This window comes from Cavia porcellus, unplaced genomic scaffold (assembly GCF_034190915.1).
Source record: "Cavia porcellus strain 051 isolate PalLab524CR breed Dunkin Hartley unplaced genomic scaffold, mCavPor4.1 scaffold_1, whole genome shotgun sequence".
In the NCBI taxonomy this organism is placed as follows: Eukaryota; Metazoa; Chordata; class Mammalia; order Rodentia; family Caviidae; genus Cavia; species Cavia porcellus.
In genome coordinates, this window is record NW_026947484.1 from 59,366,447 (window position 1) to 59,384,139 (window position 17,693).

At 58.6% G+C, this 17,693-nt stretch overlaps 1 protein-coding gene and 1 long non-coding RNA gene across 2 annotated transcripts in view; both read right to left on the reverse strand.

The window, feature by feature from the left end:
* Positions 1–4,645, reverse strand: part of Onecut1 (one cut homeobox 1) — a 33,500-nt gene extending 28,855 nt beyond the window's left edge. The window contains exon 1 of the mRNA XM_023565936.2: positions 3,204–4,645. Within this exon, the coding sequence (XP_023421704.2) occupies positions 3,204–4,311 (1,108 nt within the window). The 5' untranslated portion in view covers positions 4,312–4,645. The remainder of the gene's footprint in view (positions 1–3,203) is intronic.
* Positions 4,646–12,728: 8,083 nt separating this feature from the next.
* Positions 12,729–16,465, reverse strand: LOC134476099 (uncharacterized). The gene is made up of 3 exons (XR_010047581.1): positions 16,218–16,465; positions 16,030–16,085; positions 12,729–14,704 (listed from the first exon to the last, which is right to left on the reverse strand). It is a non-coding gene; the product is annotated as an uncharacterized LOC134476099 (long non-coding RNA).
* Positions 16,466–17,693: the final 1,228 nt, after the last annotated feature.

Here is a 17,693-nt window from a genome sequence, read left to right on the forward strand (position 1 = left end):
TGCTCCTCAACCTCGAGGCACGGACTGCGGGACAGGGCCGCTCTGAGCCCCTGGCTGTGGTCCCTGTGAGCGGGCTGGGGTGTGTGCAGGTTGGAGGTGAGAGTCCTCAGTCCACTGCCCTGGGCAGGCAGGCAGGCACAGTAGCAACTCAGCACCCCCAGCCTTAGCCACGATGTGCAGAGGCAGGACCAGGCCTCCACTCAGGCTCCTCCAGGCGACACGGTTGGTTGCGCCCTGCCGGCCCTTTGTTAGAGCAGCTGCGCCGACGCCCAGATGCGGCTGGGCCTCTCTTCCCACCCTGTGCCTGGAGCCCCTACTCCCCAGACTCTACTCCTGGGCCTCCAAGGGCAAGCAAGTGGGGCTCCTGGGTCCTCCTTCTGTGCCCTGGCCTGGCTCCCACAGCCTAGCTGCTGTGGGACAGCTGAAATGTCCGGCCAGGGTAAATAATTAACAAAAAGCAAATGGTCTTGCGCAGGCCGTTATCAATCAATCTCTCCACAAGGCCAGTCGCGGCAAACACTACCCAGGTTGGGTCCCACCAGACTTTCTCATGAACGCCTCCAGGAATCCCGCCCCCCAGGCCTAGAGGTCCTCCTCCGGGTCCTCCAGGGCAGACGCTGGGGGCCATGTCCCAGGTGCTGGTGCGGGGGTGTGGTGGGGGTGGTGGGGGATTCCTTTCCTCCTCCTAGGCCCGGAGAGCTCAGCCCCTTCTCCTGCAGCCCGAGCATCTTGCAAACAATCCACCCGCACTCCCAACCTGGCCAGTCTCCACCCCGCTTGGGACTCAGCGGCGCGGGAGCTCTGCTTTAGTGTGGCTTTTAGTGCGGCTGCGGCAAGCACTACACGGAGAGAACACACTGACATTTTAAAGGTGGTTTAGCCGGTAAGGCCCCCCTCTCCCGCCTCCAGTCTTCACCTGCGCTTCAACAAACACTGCCACATGCAGAGGGATCTGGATTCCTGGGACCTAGGGGCAAGGAACCTGCATCGAGGCCGGGCCTTGCTGGGGCTGAGCGCGGGTCCGTGTGCACAGTGACGGCCCAGGCTCTGCGCACGAGAGCGGCAGCATCTGCGTCCCTCAGCATGTTCCGCAGCCAGGCGCACCAAGGCCTGGAGACAAGTCCAAGTGTCGAAATAAAGCAAGAAGGTAAACAAGAAAAAAACGGTTAACAAGAGGGCTCCTGGTTATTTGGTGCCTTAAAACCAGGCTGTGGCTTTCCTGGAAGCACCTAGTATCCTCGACTGCTCCTTGTCACCCCTCTAAATTAGTGAATAAGATGACACCAGCTCCAGGTTTTGACACCCAGTTCCCTTGGGTGTTGCAGGGAAACATGTCCCACTCCTGAGTCTCGTTTTCTACTTTTTCTTAAAAAAGGCCTGGCACTCCGCGGCTGAGAGTACTGTGCCTTGCCTGGCTGCTGGGTGTCCAGGTAGGCGCCTCTTCAGGGACACCCTGGGTCCCAGGAGCACCTGCCCTGCACCCAGCCCGCGCCTGTGGGGATGGGGATTGGGCACCTCGGTGCCTGCACCCTCAACTCCACCCTCTCTGCTCCCTGGAGGTCGGAGGGCGCTGCACTTGAGGTCACCTCGGAAGGGAACTTGCCGTCTGTCCTTCCAGATGGCCGGAAGCCGAGTGTGCGGAGCACTGAAGTCTGGAGTAAGTGCCTGCGCGCTGGCTGTGGCGCTGGCCTTTCCCCAGGGAGAAGGTGCTGTTCTCCTTCCTCTTCTTCTAGCCTTGCCCACCCCTGGCAGGCCACCGATGCGGGGCCAAGCACCCTACCTGCGGGAGCTCAGAGCAGCACCCAAGCAGAAGCCTGCAGCCGCGGTTGTAAGTCGGTGTGCACAGACAACGCGGTGCATGGGCCAGAGAGGCGGGAGAACTGGACAGTGACCCGCGGATTACGGGACAAGGCGCGGTGTCCCTTGGTCATCCACCATTCACATGGACTGAGCAGGACTAGAACCCTGCCCGGCAGGGCTCACGGTTGCAAAGTGCTCCGGACCCCGGGGCTCCAGCACCCAGCGGGAGGCGGCTCCGGTGTTGCTGAGTCCTGGGCACCGGCCTCTCCCACGGTCTCAGTGGCGCGCGCGCGGTGGGGGAGGGGGATCGCGGCTGCCTCGCGCTTTGATTTTAGACTGCGAAATGGCTCAGTGCCCCCGCTCTGAGCGGATTGACTGTCTCTCATCCTCCAGGGACGAATTAATGGAGAACGATCAGTTAATTAACAAACCCTCATTCAGGCTTTTACCTTTCTCTCGGCCAAGGATGGGCCTGAGCGTGTGCCCCCTGAGCGCGCGCCGAGATGGGATTGGGGCAAGGCCTCCGAAGCCAAATCCAGTGCGTCCTCCGCGCGCGGCTCGGCCTCTACCTTCCCTCCTATCTTCCTCTCCGGTGGCCTTGGCACCGCCTGGGTTCCCAGCGCCGTTCTAGGATTCACTGACCCTTGGCCTATGCGCCTTTAGGGAGCCAGACGCGGTGGCTCCTCTAAAACAGCCGGCTCACATGCCCGACTTGGAAGATCCCCGGGCAGCCTGGGGAGTCACTGGCGCACTCCCACCCTCCCGCACCAGCATTCGGAAGACAGCCAAGAGCGGTAAAGGCGGGTCCCTGGGCTCCACCGGAGGTCCTATGTAGCTCAGCCCCTCTCCCAGGGACCTCGGCCGCGTCTCTCCCTTCCCCATCTGTCCACGGCGAGTTCCGCGCGCAGCGCGTTCCGCAGAGGTCCCGCCTCACACCCTGCCTCGCAGTTGGAACCTTTGGCCTGCGCCCCTGCAGCGCGGTTCCATGCAGCCTGCGCCGAGCCCAGGGACCGAGCGCAGAAGCCGCGGAGCGGTTGCAAAGTAGCGCAGGGATGCAGCTCCGCGGGCTCCAGCCCAGCGCAGGGTGCGCAACTGGCCGCAAGGCGAGTGCTGGAGTGTGGCTTCAGGTAGGCGTGCGGCGCGCGCTGCTCCCAAATCCCGGGTGCTCGACCCAAAACCCCCTTACATGGCCCGTGTCCTGACAGGTTCCAGGATTTCTCTTGGCCTCCGGCGCCTGATGCGCCCGGCAGCCACGGAAGCCCCCAGGCTCCTTCACAGTCCGGCGCACCGAGCCCTAGGGGAGGTGTCTGCCCCAGCCACGTGCCAGCCCTCCCGCGGACCCTTCTCCAGACAGAGCGGGGGTCCTTTCTTTGGTCCCCTCTCGCGGCTCCGCGCCAGCTCACCTGCTAAACGGAGCGCCGACATTCGCTGGAACTCGGGCTCCTGCAGCCACTTCCACATCCTCCGGAAGGTCTCCCGGCCGGACTTGAGCTTGCTCCAGGGTTTGGGGTTGCGCAGCAGGTCCGAGAGGGTCCCCTGGGAGCGGCAGAGCACCCTCTGAGCAAAGATGGCCTGGGGAATGCTGTAGCGTTTGAGCTCGGTAGTGATGCGCTGCGCCACCTCTTTGGTATTGATCTCTTCCATCTGTCCTGAATTACTTCCATTGCTGACTTGCGCGCCGGTCACCGAGGGGTTGGGCTCTCGGGCCGTGCCCAGGAGCTGTCCGTGGCCTTGGGCATTCAGGTGGGCGTGAGGATGGTGCGGAGGGAGGCCGTTGATAGGCACCATGCCGGCCGAGGTGGGCGTGAGGTGCTGCTCCCCGTGGCGGCCGAGCATGGCCGGATGGTGGGCTTCGAAGCCGTTGGGGGTGAGCATCTTGTCGGCGGGCATGGCGGCGCCCGGGTGGGCGTAGTGGGGGAGCCCTTGCTGGGAGTTGTGGATGCCGCCCAGGCCGGAGCCAGAGAGGGGCGAGAGGCTCTGGCCCATGCCGGCCACGTCCTTGTGGTAGGGGGTGTAGAGGTTATTCATGGAGGCCAGCCCGCGCTCGTCGCGCATGAGGGTGAAGCTGCCACTCACGTTGCCTGCCAGGCGCTGGTGGTGGTGCGGGGGGTGGTGGTGGTGGTGGTGGTGATGGTGGTGATGGTGGGGGAACTTGTCCGACACGGTGGAGATGGGTGGCAGCGGCTGCAGCGGGGTCAGCGTGGTGTAGGTGGTAGGCATGCTCATACCTGGGGGAGTCTCGCAGGCCATGGTCATGGTGGGGTGCAGGGGCCCGGCCAGGCTGTGCTCGGGGCCGCGGGGGTGGTGGTGGTAGTCGCCGCCGCCGCCGCCGTCCAGCAGGGTGGCCATGCCCAGCGAGCGCGGGTGCGCGGGGGCCAGGTGGCCGCCGCGGTGCGCCACGGAACCGCGCGCGTGGGGACTGCCGCCCAGCAGGTCAGCGGGGGCGGGCACCGGCTCGTGGCTCACCGCGTGCAGCTCGCCGATCGCCTCCATGGTCAGCTGCGCGTTCATAGTGATGCGGGCGACAGCGCGGCGGACACCACATCGAGGTGGCGGGCGGAGCGGCGAGGGCGCGCGGGTCCGGGTCACATCGGCCGCCGGCGGCTGTGCTGCCGCCCGCTCGCGCTCCCGGTGGGCTCTGTCTTCTGCGTGCGCGCGTGTGCGTCCTGCCTTGCCTCGGTCCCCACCTTCCCCCCTGCGTCCTAGGCTGTTTTTAAATATTAATTTCCAGAAAGATTGCGCGCCGTGGGGAGAGCGCGGCACCCCCAGCCCGTCGGCCCCCTCTGGCCCCTCTCCTCCTTAGAACGGCGAGGCCCCCCGCTCCCGCGCCGCGGCCCGCGCGCTCGCCGCGGCTGCTGCCTGCCCGCGCCGCCCGCCCGCTCGAGCCATGGCTCGGTTACTGTTGCAGCTCCGGGGCCGCGGTCTGTTCTCCGCGCCGCCGCCGGCCCGCCCCCACGCCCGGGGCGCAGCGCGCATGCGCGGGCGCGGCCCCGCCCCCGGCCGCCAGCCCGGCCCACGGGGCCCGGGTACAAATGCAGGCGGGGCCGTGCGCCTCGGCGGCGGGGCCTGGAATCCGGGGCGCGGCGGGCACGTGCGCGGAGCGGCGCGGGGCGCGACCTGGGGCGCGGCGGCCCGGATCTCGGGGCTCGCTTTCTGCTCGCCCGCTAGGCGGTGGGCTCCTTCTCCCCGCGTGGACTCTCCCTCGGGCCCAGCAGCCGTGGGCGCGCCATGCTCGGAGGGCCATCGGCCTTCGCGCTCCAGCCGCGTCCTCCCCTCTCCTCCGAGCCGCTCCACGCTTCTTTTCCCTAGGGGCTGCCGGAAGTTGGCGCTGTCCCCACCCTTAAGTGCTAGGCCCTGGCTCTGGGTATCCTAGAGGCCCAGCTTGGCAACTGGCTACCCACAGCCCCCGGACCCTTCTCCGCGCACCCGTTCCCCTCCGTGCCTCAGTGTCCAGGGTCCCGACTGGGCCGTACCTCGCGATCCCCAGCGCCAGTTCTCTCGCTCCGCTCCGGTAGGGCTGCGCGCCCGGCCTGCGGACGTGTGTGCCCTGGTGGGCTTCCCGTTAGGTCCCTGGTGTGGCCCCCCCACCCGAGTTCTCTCTCCGGCGAGGCGCACCGAGGCTGCTGCCCGAGCGAAGTCTGGCACAGGCAGGGCGGACGCGGGTGCGCGGGGCTCCGCCTGGCCCTGGGGACGCCCTCTTCCCGGCGTCCCCGAGAGAAGCCTCCAGATTTGAAAATCAGTTCAGCGTCGGGCACAGTCACGCTCCAATCCAGGATGGACCTTGGTCCGGAGGTCTGGCAGGGACGCGTGGGGAGGCCCCCAGTGTGGGGCTACACCGGCCGCCACATGCCGCGGCTTTCTTTCATTGACAAAAGAGAAAAAATCCGTAACAAAAGGCAGAGCCGTGTCGCTTAGGTGCTTTCATCCCCTTGGAGAAAGGACAGATGTGCCCATTGTCCAGCCCTTGGCAGTTACAGCAGGGTCAGCGCCAAGCCTCAGCCATGAGCCAGGGGCTTCACAATGGGGGCGGGAGCCTGGGGTCTGGGCCCAGGCCTGGGATGAAGTGTGTGTGGCCTGTGCTCTTGGCCCAACTCCGGGTGTGGGTTGTTAGAACCCGGGCTAGAGCTCATAGCCGGTGTTACTGCATCGGACGTTCCCTGACCCTTGGAGAGGACAGGGTTGAGTTGGCAGCAGCGGTGGTGGCCTGACTATGGGACAAACGTTGGGGTGGAGACCCCTGGCCAGATCCCCACCAGATAAGGCAGGGGCAGGCCCATTGTTTTGTCCAGGTCCCTGCTGCTGCCAGGCCAGTCCCTGTCCATGAGCCAGGCTGGTCAAGGTCGGTAGGTACAGCCAGCCTGGCTGCTGTGAAAGGGCCAGTGCTTGGGGCTGCTTGCCTCTCTGCCTGATGTGGAAGGGACAGTCCAGTCCTGTCTCAGCATGTGCATCTGCGTGCCCTGGAAATGGGGGGCTGCCCCATGGGATTCCACTCCTACTTGCTCAGTCCACATTTAGGAGCTTGGATCCTCTGCACTGTGGTGGAAGAGGGTTGGGGAAAATACACAGCCAAATTGAACTCAGGAAACAAAATGACTTATAGTTTCTATCTAAATCTGCCTCTCTGTACACACATATACATTAGCATAAAACATTTTTGGTTTAGTGGATCACAATATGTTAGTAGGAAGTTGAATCATCTTAAATCATTTCTGTTCTCTTTTTCAGATAGCACAGAGCATGTGACCTTCATAGGAGATGAGACCAAACAATGGGTTAAAGCAGCAGGCAGCCTTGAGCTAAACTGCCCCTTACTTATTTGAATCCCACTGAAATGATTGATTTGCCCTTATGACAACTGCTTCTCACAAGGCAGTGTGTCAAAATGCCACCACGTGCACAAATTGTCCATGGTTTTCTCTTTGTGTAGCTAATTAGGGACTTGATCCAGGAAACCCTCTTTCCTGTGAGACTCCCAGCTGAGCCCCTAGAGGCCACCAAAAGAAAGCTGGGATCCCTGAGCTCAATTCCTGCCCTCTGTGCACCCCCACCTTTGTGTAAAGGGCACCCTGTGTCAGGTGCTGGTCCCCAAAGTAGAAGGGAAGGAAAAGATTTGGGCAAGTGTGTTGAGCTTGCTCAATTCAATGTCTGACCCTTAAAAAAAAATTGCATGTGCAGGACTTGCTTTGGCTTGCAAATTTCCTTCATCTTTCTGAGCAGGTCCCACCTTTTGGTTAACAGTGGCTTCCCTGGCATGGTTCAGTTGCAGTGATTTTCTCAGCCAGAAGCAACATAGTCTAAGGATGCGCTCCCTTGGCCTGGCTAAGGTGAGTGGAGGCCCAGAGGCAACCGACAGGTTGTCAGCTGCGGGAGGTCTGGGATGACTTTGTCCTCTGTCCGATCCACCTGCCCAGCACAATGCCTGGCACCATGGAGTGCCCTATGAGGAATTAGAGCTCCTTGACACTTGGTAGGGCCCTGTGTGCATGCTGGAGGGGAGGGAGTTCGGCTTAGATGCTCAGATTCTGAGTAGCTTCAAGGACTTTAAAGAAAAAAGAGTGTTAACATCAGAAAATAACATACAAGCATATACCTCAACAAAAAGACTGTGGGCTGGATGCTTCTTGCTGGTAATATTTTCAGTGTGGAAACAAGAATTTCAGGATGTTTATTTTGTAAATGTCATGAAGACAAGAGCCTGGGAGCAGGAAAGGGGGTAGGATTTGCCTTATAGGCTTCGAAAAGAAACAATAGGGCAGTTCCTCCAACTGCTGGCCCCGGTTCTCTGGAACCCTCTGCTCAAGAGGTGGTGCTTGAATTCCCCTTGTAAAGCAGGAGGTGAGCTGTGGCACCTAGACAGGCCTGGGTCTAGAGAAACCGTTTGGGGCCTCTCTTTGCAGGGTTCTCAGGCGAGGGGGCTGACTTCTTGGCTACCTTGGCGACTCCCCAGCCTTGGCTGTGGGTGGAGCTCCCTCTCCAGTCCTCCCAAGTCTAGAAAAATTTGGTTTGGAAATTGCTGATGACTTAGAATAGTGCATCCAGAAATCTAGATGTCACTGGCCTGGTGTTTTACTATTAAAAACCATTTTTAAAAACACCAACTGGTCAATAGGCCGGGGGACAGCTCATACTAGGTGCCAGGCCCTGGGTTTGAGCCCCAGCACCACAAAGAAAGAAATTAGTGATGGTACCTCATCTCTAGGGCCAAGGAAGTAGCAATCAATTATTCTAGATCCTTTGTTCTTTGGTCTTCTGTGTAGCCATAATTTTCACTCTGTTATTTTGTTCCCTTTTTCTTCTTACAGTTTTTGCCCATGGAAACAGTATTTCCAACTTTGCTTTGTTCTGTCTCTTACTCAGCTCTCCAAATCCCAGAGCCAAGCTTCTGTGCTGAGGGTAGGCAGCTCCCTCTGAGTCCCAGGGCCTGCTGAGACCACCAAGAGAGTGTTGGAAAGGCCAGAGCACTGGGCTATGCCTCTGGGCAGAGGAGACCTCTGCTCTGCTAGGCCCTGGGTCACCCACCTTGGCAAGGGCTGGTCCACGTTCTGGTTCCAGAGTGCTGGAGGAGGAGAGGGGTCCCCAGGGTGTCTTGGGGTAGAGGGAGGGGCTCCTGAGGGCCCCACACTGGACCAAGCCAAGATCCCATTGCCAATAGCTAGCCCTTCATGGGTGTTTCTTTTGTGGTCATACCTGTTTATTGTGGAAGTATGCCACAAAGGGAACTGGCTGGCCCAGGCTGCAGGGGGCAGTGAAGCAACCAGGCTCAGGGAGTCTGGCACTTGGAGCTTTGGCTCTGGATTAGGCCTGGGCTGGGGTTGGAAAGGTCTGGAGCCAGGTGAGGAGAGTTGGAGGAGTGCAGGGCAGCATCACCTGGGTGGCTTCCAGACACAGCTCTGACAGAGGGCCATGGAAGGCTGAAGTTTTCGGCCTGGGCCTGGACCGGCCACCCCTCCCCCCCACCCTGGGTTGGCTGAGAGCAGCTGCTCCAGCCTGGGAAGGAAACTCTTTAAACAAATCATTTTGGTGTCTAATCAATTAGTGTTTGCCCACTCAAGTACCATAGTTTTAACAGAATAATCGTTACTGCCCTTGTCTTTATTTGACCCAGAGACACCTAGAAGATTTAAAAACAAAACCCCAGTGTTCTGGGCTCCTCGACCCTGGTCTGCACCTCTCTCCTGGCTCACTCCCCAGGCCTGGCTTCACTTTCTTTTTCTTTTTTTTTTTTTTGTCTTTTTCATTTTTATCGGTACCAGGGATCGAACTCAGACTGCCTGCTTGCAAGGCAGGTGCCGCTGAGCTAAACCTCCAGCCCCCTGGCTTCACTTTCTGCTTCCCATCCTCTCAGTCCTTCTCTTCCTCCTCTTCCTCTTCCTCTTTTTCCTCCTCCTCCTCTTCAGAATGCTGCTTATCCCACCTTTTCTTCCCAGGTGGGCAGGCCTTGTGTTGCACCTTTGGCCTGAGTACCATCCAGGTTTGGGATTATAGACTCACAGAGCACCCAGTCTCTCCCAACTCCTGCCTTCTTGCTGCTTCCTGAACCAGTCCAGATCTGAGGAGTCCTCTGGGTGCACCTCTGGCTTCCACAGAGCCCAGGAGATCACCCCTGTGGAATGGGGGTACCAGGGGGAGCCTGGGTCCCTGTCCTATGGTGGAACTGAGTAGGGAGACCCGGTGGTGTTCAGGTGCTGTCACCTCCTAATACTGTTCTCTGGGCCCAGCTGGCCACAACAGAGGGTTGGGGGGAGAGCAGGGGTCAGGCAAAAGGATCTTCAGAGTTCCTAAGTAGCTATGCCTGTGTCCCCCCCACCCCCCACATGCATGGGTCTGTGTGCCATGTGTGGGCGGTTTGGGGTGGGTTACTTATAGATCTCTGGCTACCAGTACTGGGCTGCAGGAGTCCCAGAGAGGTGGAGAGATGATCCCCAGGGTCAGGAGACCTGGAGGGACGGGCTGTGAGGCAATAGAGAGTTTGGAGGAATCAGGCAGCCAAGAGGACCTGGGTCTTCTGGGTCCCCTAATCATTAGGGGAATAGGAAGGAGCAGGGAGCAGGTGGAGGCTGATGGCAGGGTAGTGGGAAGGTGAATAAGGAGACCCCTAAAAGGGGGAGCAGGGAGTGAGCTGGGAGTGACCACTTCCTCTTTTCCAGGAGGGGCCCAACTCAGGCTGGCTTTGGGGACCTGCTCTGCAGTTCCCAGGCTCCAGCCAGAGAAATTTAGCCCTCAACAATAGATGATTATAATGTACTTGACTAATGCCTGTATTTTCCTGTTTAACATACATTAATCCAAGTAACAAAAAAATCAATAGTGCTAACAACACTGCAAACAAACCCTAGTCTCTGGCATAGAAAACCTTCCCGGATTTTCAGTCCCTCCTACCCCGCTGAAGTTTGTTACTCCCTCTGGTCTACTGTAGCTCCTGGAATTCGATCCTGCCTTTCATAGCCCTTCTCTAAAATCCTAGACTTTTATTTTCTTTTGCCACAGTGGAGGCATTGTGGGGCCCTTCACGTCTCAGCCTCCTCTCTCTAAGGGCCATTTGAACACCTTAAGTTTTTTCAAACTCTGTCCCTTCCAGCATCAGGAATGCCCAAAGCTGCTGGCCAGTGACCTCGGTGGTTTTTATTGTTCTCCTGCCTAACAAAGTCCCAGAGGTGCCAGCCCCAGGGGCTCCCTCGGAGCCCAGACCCATGCCCGACTTCCGGCCCTGTGCTCCCTGCTAATCTCAGGTGGTTGCTATGAGTAGATGTTCCTGACCCTGAGTGTGATTATTTTTTAAAAATTGGCGTTTCCACCTGGAAGAAAGAAGCCAGGAAAGCTGGCTAATGAAGGAACTTAAGTTTGCAAAACACTGTGAATAATTTAGTATCGTATTTCAAGGGAAAAAATAGCTTTCTTAAATCACCCCAGCAACATAAATTGCAGACTTACAGTATAGTCCTGGTAAGTCTAAATTTTTAAAGGAGCAATATTCAAAGAGACATAGATGTCTGTATTAATTATTTATTCACCGGTGCCTTCCTTCGTTTCTAACTTATTATTAATTAGGCGCCTCTAGTCTTTCGCAGCGCGCTCCACTGAGCCCGGTTGCAGCTTTAAATATGAATTAAAAGCAAATCCAAGCTACTGTAATGCGAAAATTATTCCGTGTCTTGCATGGCAGAGATGAATAGCTGCGTGGATCAATACCGCAAAACTCAGCTCCCAACGACAGGGTTATTGATAGCTTATATTAATGATGTTAATGATGGAAAAGGGAAACGACGGTCCACCCGACAGAAACTTTTTAGCCGCTGAAACCCCGCAATAAAAACGGGAAGGGGGCAGGAATTGGGCTTAAGTGTAATAAGAAAATTATTTATGAAACCGGATAAATGACTTCAGAGCCCTGATGCATTTGAACCAAAGCTCCTGGCTCCGGGCAGCCTTGGCTCCAGCTGGGGAGACCGCGAAACCCCGGAGCTTGGAGCTGGGCGCGCGGGAACCTTGTGCCTCCGGTGCACGAGCCTTCAACGTCCCCGCTGGGGCTCGCCAGGGCGCCAAGCGGGAGCTTTGGGCAGCTGCTGGCCAGGGCTGGTCCCTGGGGAGCCGGGTCAGTGGGGCCCAGGCCCAGGGCTTTGGCCGATGTCCTCACTGGCTGTCTTGGCGCCTGGCCTGGAAGGAGAGTCCAGCGCCTAGGAGCCGGGCGCTCCCATCCCTGGGAGCCGGGTTCAGATCTGCCCGCTTGGCCAGGGCTCTCGGAGTCCCCCAGATGTACACGAGTGGCCAGTACCTGAGCGGGAGAGGTCGGTTGCAGACCAGGCAGAGCCCTCGGTGCCTCACTGGCCGGGCATCTGGCTCCAGGCGGTGCCATACGTTCGGTCCCTCTGATGTGCGCCCCAGCCCCCTCCCTGCCCGCCCCAATATCGACCCATTGTCCCTTTCCCCCTAGCCAAGGGCCACGGAGAGGGAGGAAGCATACAGTGGGGAAGCAAAAGGTTAAATCCCGACTCTAGAGGACGGCAGCAAAGGTCAAAGCCCAAGGGTCAGCACGGGCACGGTCCCCTCCCCCAGCAAGGTCTGCGCCAGGGCTAGGGGCGCAGCTGTGGGTCAGGCGCCCTGGATCACTCCTGGGGATGGAAGCGGAGCTTAGAGGCCTTGGAGCCCAAAGCGGGCGGGCGGCGGCAGCAGGCCAGATTCTGGCTCGAGCTGTGTAGCAATCTCAGCTTCTGCTGGAGGCACCTGTATTTTGCTTCAGGGGTCTTTTCAAGTCCCCCTTCCTCCTCCCGTCCTTTCCTGCCCTCCTCTCCCCTTCCTCACCCTTTGCACCTGGATCTCCCCCATTTCTCCTCCACTCCCTTCTCTCTCTTCCCTGCTCCATTTCATTCCTCCCTCCCCTCTGCACTTTCTCTTCCCCTTTTTTTTCTAAGCCCTTCTCTCATCTTTGCTCCTGGCTCTGTTCTCCCCTCCTTCTTTTCCAGGTAGAGCCCGGTGGTGCAAGTCTCAGCACCTCTGGGCTCACTGGGCTGGAGCCAACTCCACTGGCACCAACAGGAACTACTCCTGCTCTTTCAAAGAGGGAGACAGGGAGGCTGGGGTGTGGTCCGGCTTCCCTTCCCTACCTGCAAGGGAAAGTGCTGTGTCTGGCTAAAGTCCACAAGGTGCCATTGAGGCCAGCGACATCAGCAGGAGTTTTGGCTTGTTTATTTTCATTTTATTAAAACTACTTAAGCAAAGTGAGTCTCAGGAGCTATAACCACTAAAAGCACTGGTTGAGCCTCAGCTGTGTTGCAGGCACCAGGAGTGGTGCAGCAGACTGGAAAGCATAATCTAGATAACTAGACAACTCCTAGACGCCCTGCCAGCTAAGATCGCCGGCTTGGCTCAGCCGCCTGGGTTCACAGTGCACAGCCAAACACCAGCCTGTTTCAAGGGGGCCCTTCTTTGGAAAAGGAAACACAACAGACAGGGCAAAAAAAATCACTTGATTCTGGAAAAAAATCAATATCAAAATTAGATTTATTGTCTGCTTATGTGATTAAAAATGACAAAGTGTTGGCTTTTATTTTCATAAAAAGACAGAGGGCTCAACAAAATAATTTACTATTGAGTTCTGCTTGTTCCATTGGCCTGGCAGGCTAGGAAGGAGGCCAGTTGGGTGGCTGGGAGGCACTGGTGTAGGGAGTCTCAGAGGCCCCTGCTGGGCAGGCGTCAGAGTGCCTTTTTGGTCCTCTAAGGAGCAGTCAGTCAGAGGAGAGCTCCCTTGTCTCCACTGGGCTGCAGCGACCGGCCAGCCAGCAGTTCTCAGTGCTGCCTTCTTCCAAAGAAATGCCAGAGGATGTGGCCCTGACTTTAACTCAAGCCCAAGTCTCAGATCTTGTTCCCCTAAATAACTCTGAGGTTATTACTGCTTTATTGCTTTCTGGACCTCAGCAGCAAGGAAGATTTCTGGCTGGCTCTGCAGCCTCGCAGATCCACCACTGGCCAGGAAGGGAGCAGTAACTGCCGGGTCTGGTTGAGCGTGGGTGGGTCATCTGGCCGTGGAGGCTCTCAGGAAGACTGTCGATCTGGGCTGAGCCGGGAGTCTCTGTGGGCAGTGTACACACTGGGGAACGACACTGCTCTGGGTACGTGCTGATGACACACCAGGGTTATCTATGTTGAAAACAAAAACAGAGCTCACAGTATGTATCTCGTGCACACTCCCCACCGTCCTGGAGCCCAGAGGAAGGGTGGCACCCTGGGAGCTTCACAAGTGATCTAGCTTCACACTGGACATTCCCAGTGCCTTGGAATATTGATCTCAACCCCTGAATACGCCTCTGTTGGGAGCGGATGCTGTTGGAGGCCCAGCGCTCTTCGTGGAACTGGCCCTTGACCTTCCTCTCCGATCTGAACCCAACCTGGGGAGCTGTGGCATGCAGTTCTCCACGGAGGCTCCAGGGACACAGTTCCGCCAAGCACACCCAAGTCTGTGGGGCCGGGGCTTCAGGAGCTGTGGGGATGGACCGGATCCCTTGCTCCTGGAAATGCTGACAGGCCCTTCAGATGCCCAGTCCCGGGGCCAGTACATCCTGGGAGGGTGGTTTCCCCCCATCTTGCAAGAATGGAGGCCTCTCAGGACAGGACCAGGACAATGACAGGCATATGGGTGACAAACTGGCCTGGGTTTTGTGGCACTGGCTCCTTCCAGAGCAAAGGCAGAATCTTTGGCCAGCAGCTTCCCGGGAAGCAAACCTTCTGGGCTCTCTCTGTAGCTGGGGCAGCCCCAGCCTGGAGCAGCTGGCCCAGGGTCAGAGGTCAGGCCTTCCATGGACGCTGGGTGCCCGTTGTGTGCAGGGGACAGCAGACCTTACTGTGCCCAGCTCCCATGCTATACCCTGCTGCAGTGATCTGGAGTCTGGACAGGGTGGGGTTGGCTAGTACGGTGAAATTTAGCAAATTATATTCAGACCATGATTCCACTCATCTAGATACTTTTTTTGAGGCAGGAAGGTGTTAATGATTTCTCCCAGTGTCCACGCTGCGGGTAGTGGTGCTGGTGACCATAGAATTGAGCAGGATCTACTGTCTGCATCATTTCATCACCTAATATGGCAGAGCTGGCAAGAAGTTGCCAGGAAGGTTATGAGAGGCAAATGAGCTGGCAGCTCCGTTCCAAAGAGGCGGCCAGCAGAATAGCAAGCTGGCCAGCAGAATAGCAAGCAGGTTTCTACGAATGTCCACGTGGGCCAGTGTACTGAGTGCATCTCCATGGGCTTCAGAGCAGAGGGCTCTGAGCACTGGTTTCAGCCTGTGGAGGGCTCCTCTCCACCCAAGCTCTGGTGAGGACAGAGTAGCTAGCAGTTAGAATTCTCTCTCCAACGAAAGCGTGGTCAATAGAATTCTTGGTATCAAATGAGCAATAATTCGCTGTGGCTACAAGCTGGATAATGAAAGATGTTAGTGGGATCAATAAAAAATGAAAACACTTTTACTTACATGTTGAGTTACTGTTTTAAGAGAGCAAGAGAGGCAACAAACCCAAAGCTAAGTTCAGAGCCTTCTTCCCTGAGCGTGGTTGCTGAGGCCGGGCAAGCGCCTGGCCTCCATCTGGGCCTCTACCTTCTCCAGCCCGCAGTCCCAGGTCTGTGGATTTTTGCTTGAAGTCAGCTCCTACCCATAATGTCTGCACCAGAGGGCTACCACCTCAGTGGGCAGGCAGAAATAAACTACGAATTGTTTTCCACCAACTCTGAAGGCCAATCATTTTTTGCTGTAGTTTACTGAAAGACCATGCAAATGACCCCAAGCAGAATTGGCACTGGGAGAGGCTCAAATAGCCACTTGACCAAGCGGCCCTCCACCAGCCTGTGCTCTTCGGTTGTAGGCACAGGGGTACAGGCAAACAGTTTCTTTGAATTTATTTTGTGTTGTCATTACCATCTGGAAAATTCAGAGCCTAAACCCCCATCTGGCTTTTTAGGCAAATGATTCTCCTCATCTTTTGGCACTAGCATTTTGTTTGCCCAGCGCATTTCCAGTCTTTGCTGGCTTTATTTGTCCTCCCCAGTCTGCTTTCCCACATTCTCTCTTACTTATCTGATCGTTAAGAATCTTATTGCGAAACGATCAGAGAAAAACTCTTATTTTAAGAACATACCAAGATTTTAAAAAACGAGAACAACATCTCAAGTGCTCTGAATAAAACCGGCGCAACGAAAAGACTCGGGTGGGAGGCTTCCGAGCCAGCGTCAGCGGAGAGCGCCTTCAGACTTGGGTCCCGATGCCCCTTTGGGCTGGAGAAGAGTGCACTCTCCTCACCACTCGAGAAACAAAGCGAAACACACATTCAGCCGCTGCCACCTCCGCTTCCGCCTCCGAAGGCACTGGACACCAGACGTTCTGCCAGGTCAGGGCCTCGGGCCAGCGGCTTTCCCCTGCAGGGCTGAGTTTGGAGAGGCCCCACGGTTCAAGGCTGCTGGACCTGAGAAGCGCAGCCGCGGTCCAGCCGCGGTCCAGCCGCGGGACGCCCAGCGCGGGCTCCGCCGGCTCGAGGTGCGGGCGCGCACCCTGGCCCACGCAGGACGCGCGCCGGCATCCCAGCACGCGGCCAGGCGCCCGCGAAAGCCCTGAACTCTCCGCGGCCCTGCCGGGCTGCGGGGTGGGGCGCAGTGAGAGGGAGGAGACGCCGCTCCGCCCCGCCCGGGGCTGCGCGCTCCGAAGCCCCGAGATTCCTCTCCCCGCCGCCCACGCCACGAGGCCGCTTACCCGCGAGGGCGTGTGGCGTCGGGGCCCGCCGTGGGGTTCGCGTTCGGGATCTGCCCCTGAAGGGAGAGAAGCGGGGTCAGCGCGCGCTTTTGCGCCCCAGAATCTGGAATCGGGGCGCAGTTGGGAGCCAGCTCCGCGCCCCGCCGTGCCCACTCCCTCCCGCGGAGAGCGGGGCGCGCAGGGGGTACCTGTCCTCCGCACGGTCCGCAGCAGGGCCCCAGGCGCCCTGGCTCAGCCTGGTGCCGGCGGAGATCGACTCCCTCGCTTCGCGCCCGCCGCGCGCCCGTGACAGCTCCACCCTCCCGGGCACGGAGCGAGGACGGCTCCCGGGAGCGCCCGGCCGGCCTGCGCGGGGGGCTGCAGTCGGGCGCGGGGCCGCTATGCAAATCGGCGCGATCGAAGGTTCGATCCGCGCTCGGAAGTCGATGTCAGCTCCCTGTACATTAGGCGCCCGCGCCTGCGGGGGAGCGGCTTTTTTTTTTTTGCTTACGTGTATATTTTCCTGCACTAATTAAAAAAAAAAAAAGAAAGAAAAAACAAACAGTGGAGGTGGGGCCTCGCCTGCCACCGCGGGTGTGGACGCGCGAAACCCGCTCAGAGCGCCCGGGCTCCGCCGCCGGCAGTGGCGGGGGCTGGGCGGCCAGGCGCGGGTCCTAGACGCCGGCTGCGGATCAATACTGCGCGCTGCAATCCCAGTAATTGTAGGGCTCTAAGCTTTGATTTTAAAGAAATAGGAGCCGGGGGCGGAGGCGATGTGGCTGGGCCTCTGGGGCGCCCACTCTGGGCCGCAGGCTCCACGCAGGAGTGGGCGCAGGCCCGGAGCGTTGGGTCACGCGGGGCTGGCGTCCTGGCCTCGGCGGGGGATGCTGGACTCTGGCCCGGGCAAAAAAGCGGATGTCCGTCCCTTGCTGTCTCCTTTTAGGGCCAGGCCTGGTCACCTCCTGGCTGGGTGGAGCTCCGGACCCTGAGGCAGCCAGGGCACCAGGACCCAGTTCCCCCGGGAGCGCACAGCCCCCCGACCCATCACCCCCGACCCCAACCCCAGCACGGTGAGGACCTCCTGGACCAGCCTGGCCTCTGCACCGCCCGCAGCTCCCAGCTTCTGGCTCCCCTGAAAATGACCATCTGTCATTCAATTAAGGTTTCAGGGCAGCTGATGGGGGAGCCAGGGTCAGCGACCCCAGGACAAAACGGCCTGCTGCCTGCGATGGGAGAAGTTCAAATGTTAAATGCGCAACATTGTGCCCTGTCCCGACACGGCCCCCACCACGCTCGGTCCTGCCGTGGACAGCAGCGGGGGTGAAGGGCAGTGGTCATTAGCACTTAGATTTCAGCTCTGGGTTGGGCTCCTTCTGTTGGGCTATTTTGATCAGAGAACCTTTAACCCTTCACGTGGAGCCCCCTCTCCAGGGAAGGGCAGATTGTCCAAGGGAGGCAAGAAAGGGACATCAGAGGAGTCTGCAGAAAGGGAATGCAGACTGTTCCTGGCCGCTTCTCCATGGGCCAAGCAGCTGACCTGCCAGCAGGGACCTGTGAAAGTTCACTGTCGCCCAAACAAGTAGGAAGAGCTTCAGAAAGTTTTGTGGTCCACGTTTCAGTTTTGGAGAAGAAGGTGACAGAGCCACTGGGCCGGAGTGGATCACACTTCCTCCCACAGAGAAGCC